Genomic DNA, 15,449 nt, shown 5'->3' with positions numbered 1-15,449 from the left:
AGCCTACCCATCCCCAACCCACATTCACCCAGAGCCCTCTGCTACCCACAGCACACCTAGAGGTACAGCATGCAAGGGAAGGGCTGGACACCCACAGACTGAAAAACTCCAAGGGAGAATTTCAGTAAGATAATCAGATACGGGGAACTGATGGGTGTGTTCCTGAGTCCCACTAATGGACATAGCAAAAACGGAAACAGGAAGTAAGAGGGACAAGGCAAGCCATGAAAACTAGCAGAGACCTGCCAAAGGGGTGGGTATGCAGTTCACCAAAGGAGGAGAAGCATCTGGGTAGAGAACCACAGCCAACCTAGGAAGTTATCACATGAGGACAGGCCTGGGAAACCGAAATACTATCTCTCTCCACTTTAATATGAATTATTTACAAGGAAAGCAATAAAAGGAACCAGTGCCCACTGACTTCCTCAGATACACTACGCTTTGGGTTGTAAATGTGCCCCAAGGGTCCACGTAGTTAAAAGCTTGTTCCTCAGTGAACCACACCAGGGAGGTAGGGAGGAAGTGGAGCCTTGAAGAGGTGTAAACCAGCAAAAGGATCTAAGGTATTGTGGAACCCATGCCTGTAGTGAGGCAACCAGTCATGACAGGGGCAGGTGACATGGCACAGATCCAAAGGAACGGGGTCAACCCATTCCAGCCGTGAGCCTCAGAAACCATCAGCCAACATAAGCCCATGATGGAAAACTGACTAACACACAGTATCTCAGCCTTTGATCTTCATGGGTAACCATGGAAAAGGTTGGAGGACAAAATGAGTATTTCTCACAATTGTAAGAAAAGCTCCCTCTTAAAAGCTGCTTATACTGTGGTTGTACCCAATCAAATGATATGGAATGCTGCCCTTGCTTAACCATTTCCAGAGATAGAAGAGGCCTTTTAAAAGGGGTGAACAGCTGGGCGCTGGTTCAGTCACTTTTGTGTGATGGAGGAAGGTCATTGGTTAATTAAATAAAGAAGCTGCTTGCCCTGATAGGTTAAAACAGGAGGGAGGAGTAAACAGAGCAGAATGCTGGGAGGAAGAGGAAGTGAGGTCAGACTCCACAGCTCTGCTCTCGGGAGCAGATGCCTCAGAGAGACGTCATGCTCCCCGCTCCTGGGAAGATACACTCCCGGTAAGACCGGTGCTCACTAAGACCGGTGCTCACAGATTATTAGAGATGGGTTGATCGGGATATCAGAATTAGCCAGTAAGGGCTAGAGCTAAAGGGCCAAGCGGTGATTAAATGAACACAGTGTCCATGTAATTATTTCGGGTAGAGCTAGCCATGTGGGCGGCCGGGTGCCGGGACGCAGCCTGCCGCTCCTATTTCTACATTTGTGCTCATAGGCTGAATGACCCACTCTTGTAATGTCAGCACTGGGGACCTAGAGACCGGTGCACCCCTGGGGCTCACTGGCCATTCAGTCAGCGTACTTGATACGTCCCAGGCTATAGAGAAACCCTGGTCAAAAAACAAAGTGGATGGTATGTGAGAAATGCACAGAATTGTGGCCGTTGACCTATACCTACCCACCTACCTACACACACACACACACACACACACACACACACACACACACACACGTAGAGAATCTCTAAGAATGCATGGATAAATTGAAAGGGTGTACAAGTAAGAAGGTCTGTTTTGTTTTAATGAGACCTTTCTTTTACAGCCCCGCCCACTCTGTGTCTGCCTCTCTCCTAATCCGACGCACCATACCGAGTGTCTAGGATTTCCCAAGGGAAAAAATCATTCTCCTTAAATTATTAAGGTGTCATGTCCACAGTTCACAGAGAATCACACAGCTGATCTTCTCATCAGTGGGGTGATGCTGAGTGGCTCAAATTCTGAATAAATCCGGCACAGTCATTTAAAACCGGATTGGAGTGATCTCATGGAAAAAGCAACACAGTGAAGAACGGGGAAATTGGGGTCTGGTCCTCCCATCTGGGACCCCTGTACCCCTGAGTAAATACCTAAAAGCCTCCAGGACTTGACTTCTCACTTTCTGACTCACAGGCATAACACTTTGAGCAGTGCAGAAATGCAGCTGAACCTTGCGTGTAGCCTCAGCGCTGCACAGACAAAGATGGCTTACTCGATCACCACACTGTAAGACATCTTATTATTATATAAATGCCCACTCCAACGGAGCCCATGAGTATCTGAAGCTCACAGATCAAATGTGTCTTTCCCCTCACTTCCTCACACTATTCTACCACAATATAAACTCTACCTGGGAAGGTGTAGGAGTCTCGGCACACGGGCTAACTGGCATGCTGGGTGAGAACCAGGCCTCGGCGGAGGCTTTAATGACCCTTTGCATTAGCCCAGCAGTCAGACCAAACCAGCTGCAGAACCCATCTCACCAAGTCACAGGTTTGCAATGCTTTCAGCTGCACTGGCCTATCCCCAAATCTGTCCCCTCTTCACTCCCTCCATTATTTCTGGTTCAGCCTCGTGGTCTCTTCTTTCCCCGGACAACACACCCCACCATCACCCCAACAGCAACTACAGAAAGAGGCTCCAGAGTTCTAGGGGTGTGAAGGCATACAAGTCTGCATCTGTACTTGTATGTGAGTATATGGTGCCCAGAGGACAACCCTGGGTATCACACATCACGCACCATTAATCCTCTCTATTTTTTTGAGACAAGGTCTCTCATCTTCAGTTGCCTGGAAATTCATCAAGTAGGCAAGGCTGGCTGACCAGTGAGGCCCAGAGATTTTTCTGGCTCTAGCTCTCCGTACCAGCACGACAACTGTGCACTCCCAGCTTTTTTCACATGGGTCCTGGGGACACAAATCTGGGCTAGTACACATCCCGAGCCATCTCCCCAGCCCAGAAAGAGGTTCTTTATAAGGACTGACATTCTCTTAAAGGCACAATCACTGTATGACCATCAGGATCCTTAAATAAGACGAAGAATGGAACCTTCTGCCCACTGCTAGCCACTTCTCACCCAAGTGGAGAGGCAGCTGCTGCACCAAGGAGAGGTGTAACTTTTAACCACAGACATACTCGGGCCTAAGACCCTGGGATCCCAGCTATCTGAAGCAACACGTATCCATCCAGCTTTCTGCAGTAAATCTGAGTTCAGTCTGAGCAATGAGATTACAGTAGCTTTACTGTGACACTTGGCTCAAGTCAGTCGCCCAGAGCTTTTCTCCTTGCAGAACATCCTATCAGGTATTCTGATCTTTTTCTTTCTCATATAAATTTCAGAACCATGCTGTCAATAATGACACTGTAACCCTAAAGTAATGATTAGAGCTGCACTGAATCTAAAATTGGCATATTAGTGGTATCTGATCTATACACACAATGTTTTTCTTTTATTTAGATCTTGGTTAAGATATGTTGAGTGAACAATCAAAATATGTCTCCATACCCTAGAAGCATAAATACACATACAGTTGATCAATACCTAGAGGGACTGCATTGTTGAATGTGCTTCTCTGAGTGACATATCAGCTCTCTTAGGACTGGAAACTTCAGCTCTGCTAGTCAGGTCTGTATCCACCATAGCATCTCCCTGTGACCTGCATCCCAGGAAACCTGTGCATCCCATCATCTCCATGTGGTCTAGCATCCCAGAAGACCTGCAGATCCCTAGAACATGTGCATCCCCTCATCTCCCTGTGATCTAGCATCCCAGGAGACCTGAGCATCCCTGGGGTGTGCATCCTATCATCTCCCTGTGATCTGTGTATCCCTGGAACCTGAGCATCCCATCGTCTCCCTGTGATCTAGCATCCCAGGAGGCCTGAGCATCCCTGGGACCTGTGTGTCCCATTATTTCCCTGTGATCTAGCATCCCAGGAGACCTGAGCAAGCCTAAGACTTGTGCATTACATCACCTTTCTGTGATCTAGCATCCCAAGAGACCTATGCATATAAGATCCCAGGCAAGAGTCAGTAGCTGTGAGGTTAGAACTGCTTCTATCCTCAATCCTGCTCTTACAGCACACATACACACAGACACACACACACACACACACACACCAATTCCTTTCTTCTTCCCTCACTTTAGAAGCCTGTTCCATAATGATTTTTGCACAGTCACTATAGAAGTACTGGTGGATCCTGAGAGATAACACACATCAGAAGGCTTTGGCCACTCAGAGGCTGCACACATAGAAGGGATTGGGATTATTTCACACTGCACAGCCAATCAAGGCAGCAACAGCAACAACAACAACAAAAAAAAGATAAATTCTTCTAAACCACGTGGGAGTTGAAATCTGGTACTTCTCCAGCTTATTATATAACCAGGCATCCGATGATGACCATATTACAGCAGGAACTCTGACAGCTAGCCACCATCAACACACGCTAAAAGGATACCAGACAAGGAGCAGGCATGAGATGCAAACCCAAATGTTAAAAAAAAAAAAAAAAGAAAGAGAGAGAGAGAGAGAGAGAGAGAGAGAGAGAGAGAGAGAGAGAGAAACTAATCCTTAAAAATAATCCTGTGTTGGGACTGGGGAGATGGCTCAGTAGTTAAGAGCACTTGCTGCTCTTGAAGAAGACCCAACTAAGGTTGCCAGTACCCATGTAGATCAGAAACACCAGCTCCGAGGATCCTGTGCCCTCTTCTTGCCTCCACAGGCACCACACTCACAGATGCCCTTGACCATGCACGGATACATAAAGAACAGTAACAATTAAATCCTCAACAACAACAAAAGACTGTACTGTATTACAGGTGGCAAGAGTCAATACGAAGACAGCATGCAAGACAGAGGCAGGTATATGCACAGACCGGCATGCTACCCTGAGCCAAGCACAGAATCCTCATTCCAGAGTGGTCCAACCTTGGCAACACTGTGGCTCAATAAGTAAAGTTCCAAGGACCAGCCATCCAAGATGTCCAGAAGTTCTGCAGTCTTCACTGCATCTTCTGCATCTTTAACTATACCCATGGTTGGAAGAGGACATGACACTGGTCCCCTTATCTCCTCCCACCTTCCACCACAGATCCACCATGACCTACGTATAAGACTAAGTACCTTAATCTCCTTCTCAAACTCCATCACCAGCCTTGCAGTTCATGAAGTCTTACCTGGGCAACACCAACCCAGGGAACATACATAACATCTAAGAGATTGTGACAGAGATGGTCCCTGGGCATGGGCCAGCAAGGCTGCTAAGTGCCTATAGTGGACAAGGGAAATGTCACCATCTCCAAATGTCATCAGGACTGGGGTGGAAAGCCCTGTTTTATTTCTTCGATTCCTCTCTCAGCCTCTGTGTCCTTTTCTGCAGACAGCATGAAGATAACCCTTAGAAAAGTCAGTGGTGACCAAACTAGAGCAGGACATATATGCCAGCCTAGTCCTCCATGATCCTGGGGATCTCCATTCTTCACTATTGATTCAAGCCAGTCATAACCAATGGATCATTTGTTTATTTGGGGGGTGGGGTTACACAGGGTCTCACTATGCAGCCCAAACTAGGCTTGACTGTAGCTCTGACTTGATCTTCTCATTTCCTTTCTATGCTTGGTGAGTTTTCTTATTTATTTGTTTTCTTTTGTTTTTTTTTTCTTCTGATATGGGGGGAGGTTAAAGAGGGCCTCACACATGACTAGGAAACCATCAAACTCTGAACAATTTTCCAAGGCCTTCTGCTCTTTTTGTCCTGAAAAAAGGTCTTACTGTTTTCCTGGGTGTGTTCTCAAACCTGCAAATATTCTACCTCAGCTTCCTTGGTGCACCAGGAACACACCAGATGAATGGATAAATCTCCTTTGTGAAGGCGACTGATGCCCCCTCAGGCAGCTGCTTGTCTCCACCTCAATTTCTCCAACCCATAGTTTCTTTCACTCTTCCAGAGTCCTCCAAAGTCTGTCCATCCCCTGACACCACCCATCATTTCAAACCTTATCTTTTTCTTAAAATAAATTACTACAAGTCGTAAAATAATTTACTACAAGTCGTAAAGTGAAAACAAGTGTGAAGTTGGATAGAATCTCCTGCTGTGTGACTCTGGGTGGGTAATGGGTTCATCCCTGTCACTCAAATGCAGCCCTGGAAACCAGATCAGAATGTATTCCTGTCCCGGCCTAGCACCATGTCAGGCACACAGCAGAAATCTTGTACCCATTGAGCCACCTCTTTAACTCCCAAATAAACATTTGAAACAGCTGAACAAGTGAATGATGGTTTGCTAAGCATAAGCTTGTCTGTATGGCCTGCTGGTACTCAGAGACACTGAAGGAATCCTGGCCATAATGGAGGAAGAACAAAGGAGCTAAATGACATGGTTGGCAGGAGGCGGGATGCAAGCCAGTATTAAATGTGGGAGGAACGCCAGCGAGTCCTGAAGGCCATGATGGAAGCGATTGGAAATCATGGGCTCCTGAGCAGAAGCCTCAAAATCAAAGGAGTGTCTACTTCCCAGCGAGCTTCAGACAAAAGGCAGCGTAGGTGGGGTGGTTAAAGTGGCCAGAATTCTGTGGATCCAGCTCAAACGCTTGCCTCTAACACAAGCCGGGTCACGGTGATCAGCGGGGGAGAAATCAGTCACAGGTTAAAGGAAAAGATGACTCTGTCCCCACCATCTACTAATGAAATCGCTTACTCTAGGCTTAAGATTCCGAAAGCAAAGCCCTTGCATTCGACAACAGGAAAATTAATTTAATGAGAAATCATTGGATTGAGCAAATGAACGCACATCAGCTCAGACACATGCCCCAGACTGGTGCACAGTGATTACGGCTATAATTATGGCTACTCTAGCAAGGAAAGGTGACTGGGTTTATGCAAGAAAGCATCTCACACAGGCTGGAAGGAGACCCGTGCGAAAGCAGGCTTGCTTAAGGAGGGTGGAACAGCAGGTCTCTGCTGTTACTGTTGCACATCTGCAAAACTGGCTGCTGCAGCAATGTCTTGCATGCAGCATAGGTGGGACCAAGAAAGAAGTGCACCTGGCAAGAGGCTCCAGATTAACCTTGCTAATGCTTTGTAGTTCGGTAGAGAATCAGCTAAGCAGAAAGCAGAGGCCCAGGTTGCCCTGTCTGCTGCGTTCTCTTCTGGTCTAGACCGTGGAAGGCAGCTCTGAAGATGCACAGAACAGAGATTTACAGTAATGAACTTGGGAGCATCCTAAACCAAAGGACGCTTGCCAGAAGGACACAAGATACTGTGCCTGCCACCTTCTTTTCTGCTGTTGAGTTTTTACTGACACGTCACATGGCTTTACTGGAAAGGGTCTCCCCATGCCTGTCAAATCAAAGCTGGGAAGTGGAAGGCAGTCAGCACAGGTGAAGGCAGCAGGAAAGGATGCACCAGCTCGGACCCCAGTATTCCCCGCCCCCCTACTAGTGCCCACGATCACTGGAAGGCAGCATTAGCCTGGCTTCTTTCAACTTACAGAGCCGGCAAGATCAGGGCCATCAGGGTCACCGGAGAGCTGGGCCAGGATCTCCTCAGACTTAGGACTGGAATCTGTGTTCACCCGGCCTCTTGTGTCTACACTAATCTGAGAAGGTTCTGCTACACAGGCAATGTGTCAGGAGAACCACGGGTACCCAGCCCAAAGCCATAGTCTCGCCATAGTCTCTCAAGTGTTTTCCACTGTCCTAGGAGCCGCTCACATTCCTGCGGACGGCTGCTGTGGATTAAAGTGACTGCATCAAAAGGACACATGCAAGTCCCAAGGACTTGTGAGTAAAGTCTGACAAGAAACAGTGTCTTGTCTGACAAAATTAAATGGGTATGGGGTCAGGCTTTAGGAGAGCAGGCACTGGTACCACATGACCGAAGACAAGAAAGGACACAGGATGCACACACACAAGCAGAACCCCCATGAGAAAACGCAGACTAGAGCCAGATGGATGTGTCTATGGGCCAAGGCTGGCTGAGGACTACCAGATTCTGTCCCAGACGACACAGAAGGAAGCAACCTGCTGGTGCTTTGATGCCAGGCTTCCAATCCACAGGCCTATGAGAGAATGGATTGATGCTGTTTCAAGTCACAGCATCTGAAGGAGATTTTTTTTGTGTGTGTGTGATCGCGGGAAATTAATACAACCTCCATGTTAACTAGGTCTTTCACCTTCTGGACTCTGGCATCTTGTCAGCACTACTCTCTAGAAGGCCTGGCCTGTGGCTAATTCTCATCCTGTCATCACGGCTGGCTGCTCCTGGGCTGCCAGACTCAGCTGTTCCTATATAAGTGTTTTTCCTGATGCGGTGACATGACCCGGAAAGTCCCCATGAGGAGCATCACATCCTGTACCTGAGAAATATGAGAGGCCTGTGGGTCCATGTCCATGCAGCTCTGCACTGCCCGCTGCCACACAGCTGACCCCTACCAACCTCAAAGGGAAGAAAACAAAGGAAAGAAAGAGGACGTCGTTTGCTTTGGGCAAACACATGACTTTCTTAAGCTGCGTGCTGGTCTACAACAGTCTGGTCCCTCGCTGGCTGACATCCTCGGCACAACAATCTCCTCCTCCCCCAGCACAGCCAATAACCAGAGGAACAAAGATGACATAAGTAAGAGCTGAGAGACTAAGTGGACCGCCCCTGACTCGATGCCACTGGGGATGAAGTAGAAGCAAGGCCAGGGTTAGGCTCACAGGAAACCAAGTCGCAGCCATCTGATGTAACAGCATCAGGCAGATGGAAAGCACAGACGTGTCAGGTGAGAGACAAGTCCTGCCAGCACAAAGGACAGTTACAGGAGGACAGTGAGACCTTAGGAAACTGCAGGCGCGGAGCAGACCAGATGATACTGGGCTTCTAGCAGGACTAGAGATGGCTGGCCGAGGTCCTAAAGAGTTGCTTATGAAAATGAAAAGGGCATTCTGAAAGAGGAAGTGGAATAAATGAGCTGCAACGCAACCAGCAGGTGGTAACGATGTGCTGGTGGAAAACATTGGTGGGTCAGGCTAGAAAGATGGTTCAGTGGTCAAGGAGGAATACTGAATTTACAGGGGACTCAAGTTCCCAGCACCCAAGTCAAGTGTCTCACACAACTACCTATAACTCTTAGCTCTAAGGGGTACCTATGCTTCTGTCCTCCTCACAAGTGCATGCAATCACATACGTGTGCGCACACATGGGGGGAGGAGCTGGGAGAAGACAGAAAAGTATTGGTTATATTGCATATCCATGATGAAGCTATTAAAGTCCTAACAGTCTTCATATAAAAAGAAACACATAGCACATATGTTGCATGTTGTCAGCCCTGCCCACTTTTCAGTTCTACATCAGAGGGTTTTAACAAAGCACCGACCAAAACCAGATGTGAGGAAATGTATCTGAACTAAAAATATACAGATTTCCCTCTCATCATTCCCCTATTCAGGACCACCGTTCACATGGCATTTATACTGAATTAGGTAACATAAGCTATACAAACAGAAGGTTTGATGTAAACTGAGCGCTGTCAAGCAATGAGGCCAAAGAAATCTTTCCTCTTCTTAAAACATTAAGTTAATAATAATAATAATAATAATAATAATAATAATAAAAGACTATAGACAAGGAAGGACAAAGGTTATTTGCAAATGCTACTTCATTCTTCTAAGGGATCTGAGCATCTCGGGTTTCATGTGGAGTCCTAGAAGCAATGTCTCAGGTACAACACTGTACACATGTGAGTCATGCACATCTGTGTCTGCGTGGGATCGTTCCACGTGCCGAGGAAAGGCACACCACTGTAGGATGAAGGCGCCTGGGCGGGAAGGTGTGAAGGGGCACTGCTGTCACCACGCGTGAAGCACTGGGCAGGTCAGAGCTCTGCGAAGCCTGACCTCTCGTGTGGAAACGGCCACAGCTGGCTGCTAGCTGTCATCGCTCCACACACATTCAGACATGTTTTTTTTTCTTCCTGGAGAAAATAAAACTATATATAAACCTTAAAATTTGTGAGAAGCAGTACAGAACTTGAGATGCCAGCTTAGAAGGAGATAGACAAACAGCAGTAAAAGTTTCCCATGCGGAAGAATCTGACATAAGACGCAAGGCCAAAAGGATTCTTTCAGCAACATATCTCTTGGAGGGCAAAACCCGCGCAGCCACTCCAGTTCAACTGATTACAGAACGGCACCATTCCAACGCAGCTCCTTTTAGGAAGGCCAGATGGAAATCGCACCAGGAGAGGGTGACAAAGGGGACACAGAGGAGGGCTTCTCCCTAAGGACAGTCCCTGGAAGGAGAAAGACTCTCACATGCCTGTGTACATTCTCAGGGCAGGAGCCTCAAATTCAATTAGTCTTCACTCCAGTCCCGGCCACATACCCAACTGGCAGGAGCCTGAGGCTCTACAGACAGCGGAGAAAGTGCAGAGAACAATGGTAATATATTCATACTATTCTATACAGGAAAGCTGGGAAAGAGCCCCAAAGAATGCAGGCTGAGATCCATTAGCCCTTGCTGAAACACAGAGCCTCCCAGCGAGCAATTTTACTACTCAAAACGTTAGTCTCGAATAGACTAAAGGAGACTGGAAGAGGATAGGAAACGCCCGAGTACATCATGTGGAACAGGGTTGGCATTTTTCATGAACCATTTCCAGCTTCATAGATACAGCAAAGGCACTAAAAATGAATGCACACAGAGAAATAAACACACACCACGATTCACACACTCTTACAGCAAAACATACGTGCCTACTCATATATATTCACATGTGTATTGAAACACAGACATACACAACACCCACACCCCACATAGATGCACACACACACATCGGTTTATTACATATCGACATACAGTGACACCGCACACACATACACACGCTTCCAGGCATGCGCACCATGAAAACACGCACATGACCTGCACCACAACACCAGCAAATGGAAGCAGCTACCACCGGCAGCCCTTTGGGAAACATTACTTAATCCTCAAAAACGCCCCAGTAAGAGAAACACTTTCTCAACCTAAGATACCGCATGATGCTGTTTCCGTTCCAACATGACAAAACAGAAAGAGTAAAAATAGTATGTGAGCCAGGCCCCTTAATTCAGCAGTGTTTAAAGAGCAAATGTGGCGAGATTACACAATCCCAAATTATCAGTGAATGAAGAAACTCGGCTTCCAGCTTGCAGATGGAAGGCCTGCAGCAAGCATGAACATCCCTGAATTCATCCGTGTCTTACAATAAAACACCCACCGGAGGGAAAGTTTTCCGGGATCCACTGACAAATGACTTGACTTCCACAGCAGCAGGCAGACACCAGTCAAGCCCAATCAAACTTAATCACGTAAGAATATATTTAGCCAACTAAAATTACTTCTGGTCTCAAAAGTTTTCTGAAACTGTTTTTATCTATTCTTGCCCAATGTGTGTCTGTTTCCCTCAAATGCCATGGCATTCCTCTGTAAAATATATTGGTGGAAAGCTAATTTTAACCCTGGAAGGTGAAGACAGCCTTGGGCAATATCACATTGTCAAAACAACTAACCTAAAACTTTTATGTAGGACACAGCTTTCCTCATAGATCACCAATTTGGGGCAAATTCATGTCAAAACTGGGCAAGGGATCACAAGGCTTGCCCAGAAAGCACCTTGGAGGCAGAAGGGAAGTCACAACTTTACTCTTGCTTGACCGGAAGAGTCACCTTGGTGACTGTGACGAGGAACCATTCTGAACACGTGTATCCTCATCATAGACAGCACGGCAAAGCCGGGAGAGGACTCGTCCAAAGCACTCTGAACGCAAGAATGACAAAGAACTCATTTGAATTTATCCACTCAAAGGACACAAAGGAAGAGCAGATGCAGCTTCGGCATGGAGAGTCAAGCAACAAGGACTCACTCAGAAGGTTTACTTTTGTTCCTTGCTGGGATTATTGCAGGCAGCAAACTCCACACTGCACAGCTTATTCGGTCATAAATCAGCCCATAAATGTCCACACAGCAGAGATGCCCAAGGGTGCAGGAGCCTGGGACTGCTCCCCGGGGCCTCTCTACACCCCATCTCTGGGATGTTTCCATGCCAGTAAATCCTAGAGGAATCCCAAGCCTTCTTCCCAAGGACAACAGAACAATAAAAGGAGATCATAACTAAATGGGTGAAGAGGGGCTAAGGAGACAGCTCAGCCACTCAAGTGCTTGCTCGCAAGCATAAAGACATGAACTCAATCCCACAAAACTCATTTTATAAACAAAATTAAAACCAGGGGGACCAGCAAGATGGCTCAATGATTAGAGGCACCTTTATGCAAGACAAGAAGTGCTGAGTTTGTGTCAGGATACAGATATAAGCTATGCACAGTGATGCAAACTTAGTATCTCAGAGATGAGCAGGCGCAGAAAGGATGATCCATGAAGCTAACTGGTCAACCGGGATAGCCTACTTATCAAGCTCCAAGTTCAGTGATAGACCTTGTCTCAAAAACAAAAAGTGGGCTTGACATAATGCCTTTAATCCTAAAACCTGGGAGCCAAAGGCAGGTAAGCCTCTGAAAGTTCAAGGACAGCCTGGTCCACATAGTAAATACCGGGCCAGTCAGTGAAACCTCATATAAAAAAAAATAATAATAATAAAAACAAACAAACAAAAACAAGGTGGAAGATACTTGAGGAATGACCACCAAGGTCAAATTCTGGCCTCCATATGCGCGCGCGCACACACATACACACACACACACACACACACACACACACACACACACACCTTACATGTGCATCTGTACATATGCAAACACATACAAAAAGAAATGGGAGACAAGAAGGAGAAAAGGAACAATGGAATCACCCCCTGTTCACAGCCTGAGGTCTGACTAAAGCTCCATCCACCTCAGCATCCCTCCCACAGTCTCAGGTGCCAGATGCCCTGACAAGTTGGCTGTTAAATTGACTTTAATAAACTTCCCGCTATTTATATAAAGTACATTCAGAACTCCTCTGGAACAGAGCAAAGAGATAAGCAATAGTTCAGTCACCTGGGGAGAAAGGAGATGAGCGCTTACTGCACACAGACCAAGACTCCACTCATGAGTCAGAGTCCGTCAGCCCAGGGGGAAGCCGCCTGAGCCTGGTCGAGTGAGCGTGATGGCACCTACCTTCACCCTGACTGTGAGCTCTGATAGGCTGCTCATCATGTCGTTGATGGACCGGAACAGCTGCACTAAGGACTCCACGAAGTCAGCCTCCCCTTTGTTCTCATACAGCCTGCAAGAAACACACGAAACCGTGGGGGACCTGAGGAGACGCTCCTGCCCTGCCCCCTGTACCCACAGTAAGGAAGGCAGCTAGCTGATGGGGGACCTTTGGGAGGATGAGGTGCCATCTCCAGCATCCAACCAAAGGGGAATGTGAACTGATTCACAACTACTGAGGTATGCAACTATGGAGTTACAATATAGGTTTCCGGTAACCTGACACACTTCACAAAACAAAACAGACATAAACTATACAAAGGGAAGTATGGAAAGAAGGAGACAGAAGGAAGAAAAGGAAGGGGATATGATGGACCAATTTAGTTTTAAAAGAAAAACACATTCTCACTTGACATGCTTCGTGCCCGCTTTCAATTATTCATTAATTATTTGATGTAGGGAACTGTGGATGGAGCCCAGGCCTCACGCGTTCCAGACAAGTGCTCTATTGTAGAGCTGCTTCTTTAAGCCTTATGCTAGTATTCCTAAATCCTAATGTTACATAGCTAACAGAAGGAGAGTTAATTGTCTACATGTGACAAGCTCATGGGCATTTGAAAATAAAAGTGACATTATATCAGTAAATTCGAAATTATGTTGAGAAATGGCCCTGCATCAGTGCATCCATTTGAGAGACAACGGGGACCAGAAAACCGGCAAGATCTTCAGTTCCGCCTTTTACATGGACAATAAGGCTCCTATATGGCAGCTCCGCGGATGCTGATGTATGGTGCTCATCGTAAAGAAGTCCCATCTATAAATTATTTATTAGCAGTTACTGCGAGTGGCATTTACATTTTAAAATGTAGCAACTCAGATGTTTTATTAATGTAAACGAGTTTCCTGCCTAATTAAAAATATACCACACCTGAAACTTGTACACAATAGAAAATTTCATAAACTCGGTGATAATTAATTACCCCAGGGGTAATCTTACATTTAAATGAGTTCCATTCCAAAGCAAGAAATTCTGTATAAAGTGGGAAATTGCAACCTAGTGCACCTGTTTTGTAAATAAAGGTTTCCAAACAGAGGTTTGACTGAATGATGTACTGAACAATTAAAATTATAGAGTCATGAACTTCCGTTCACAGGTGGTAGAGAAACCAAGGCGGGTGCTGATGCAAATAACCTGGGAGGTGTCATGATGTTATAGAACTAACATAAGGGACCTAATTATCTAAACATAACCATATCCTGTAACGATTTGAAAATGACATTATAATGGTAAATTCAAAATTATTTTTAGTAATGGCACTCACTACACAAGTGCAGTCACTTAAAAGGCGATGGAAGCCAGGAAATTTCACTTATGTTTTAAATGAACAGTGAGGATCTTGTACGTTGGTTCCATGAATGTTGAGACATGCCATTTTTTATAAATAAGTTGTAACTTTTTGTCACCTCAGGACACTTGCCAGTTCCTGGTGCTGCATGGTATGAGAGACTAAACACTAGAAGAGATACTTCTAGAAAGCTGAGTGGAGCTGATAACCGTCTACAGAAGAAATAACTTGGGTTTCAAAAATCAAGGAAAGGGACTTCCAAAAACACAACAAATAAAATACAATAAAAAACAAAACAAAACACAGTAGGTTCTTGAGTGGGAAGACTGGAAAACCTTGGGAAATGAAATGTAGACTGTGCTCACCAGGAATACAAGGCACATGGCTCACCTTAAACTCATGAAACAAAGCGCCCAAACTGACCAAGCCTAAAATGCAGTCTTTTGCTAGTTTTAAAAACCAACCTAGGATCATCTGAAAAGACAGTTTTAATAAGAAAATACCTACACCAGTTTGGCCCGTGGGCATGTCTACGCAGGGCTACCTGGATCAGTTGGTATGAGATGAGAAGACCTAGCCCACTGTGGGTGTCACCATTCCCCAGCCTGAGCTCCTAAACAGTATTGGATAAGACAAAGCTAAGCTAGCTGACAGTAAACAAGGTGTATTTGTCTCTTTGTTCTTGACTATGGCTAAGCCTGCCTTGACTTCTCAGAAATGATAAGACTGTGACCTAGAATTGAAAAACAAAGTTTTTCTCCCCTAAGTTGTCTTTTGTTGGAGTATTTTTACCACAGCAACAGAAATGACCAGGCTTACAGCACAGTGAGGCCCAAGCATAGCCTCCAACAAGACCAAGAGGCTCAGCCTAGAAGATGGGATGAGCCATCTCAGGAAGATAAACATACAGTATGGAGCTTCCACAGTCTTACATATGTGTAGTCCAACTTTCAAACAGAACTCACTAATCTCAAAAAAAAAAAAAAAACAAAAACAAAAACAAAAAACAAGAATAGGTGTTACCCAATGCAACGCTAGTCTTT

General features: G+C 45.9%; 1 protein-coding gene across 2 annotated transcripts in view; it reads right to left on the bottom strand.

Moving 5' to 3' along the window:
- Positions 1-15,449, bottom strand: part of Dock1 (dedicator of cytokinesis 1) — a 503,376-nt gene that overhangs the window by 356,188 nt on the left and 131,739 nt on the right. For both annotated transcript variants that reach the window (XM_013347890.2, XM_005351416.3), the window contains exon 23: positions 13,025-13,133. In XM_013347890.2, the coding sequence (XP_013203344.1) occupies positions 13,025-13,133 (109 nt within the window). The remainder of the gene's footprint in view (positions 1-13,024; positions 13,134-15,449) is intronic.

This window comes from Microtus ochrogaster, chromosome 8 (genome assembly GCF_000317375.1).
Source record: "Microtus ochrogaster isolate Prairie Vole_2 chromosome 8, MicOch1.0, whole genome shotgun sequence".
Classification (NCBI taxonomy): domain Eukaryota; kingdom Metazoa; phylum Chordata; class Mammalia; order Rodentia; family Cricetidae; genus Microtus; species Microtus ochrogaster.
The sequence above is the reverse complement of the archived record's forward strand: the minus strand, read 5'-3'. Positions and strand labels throughout refer to the sequence as shown.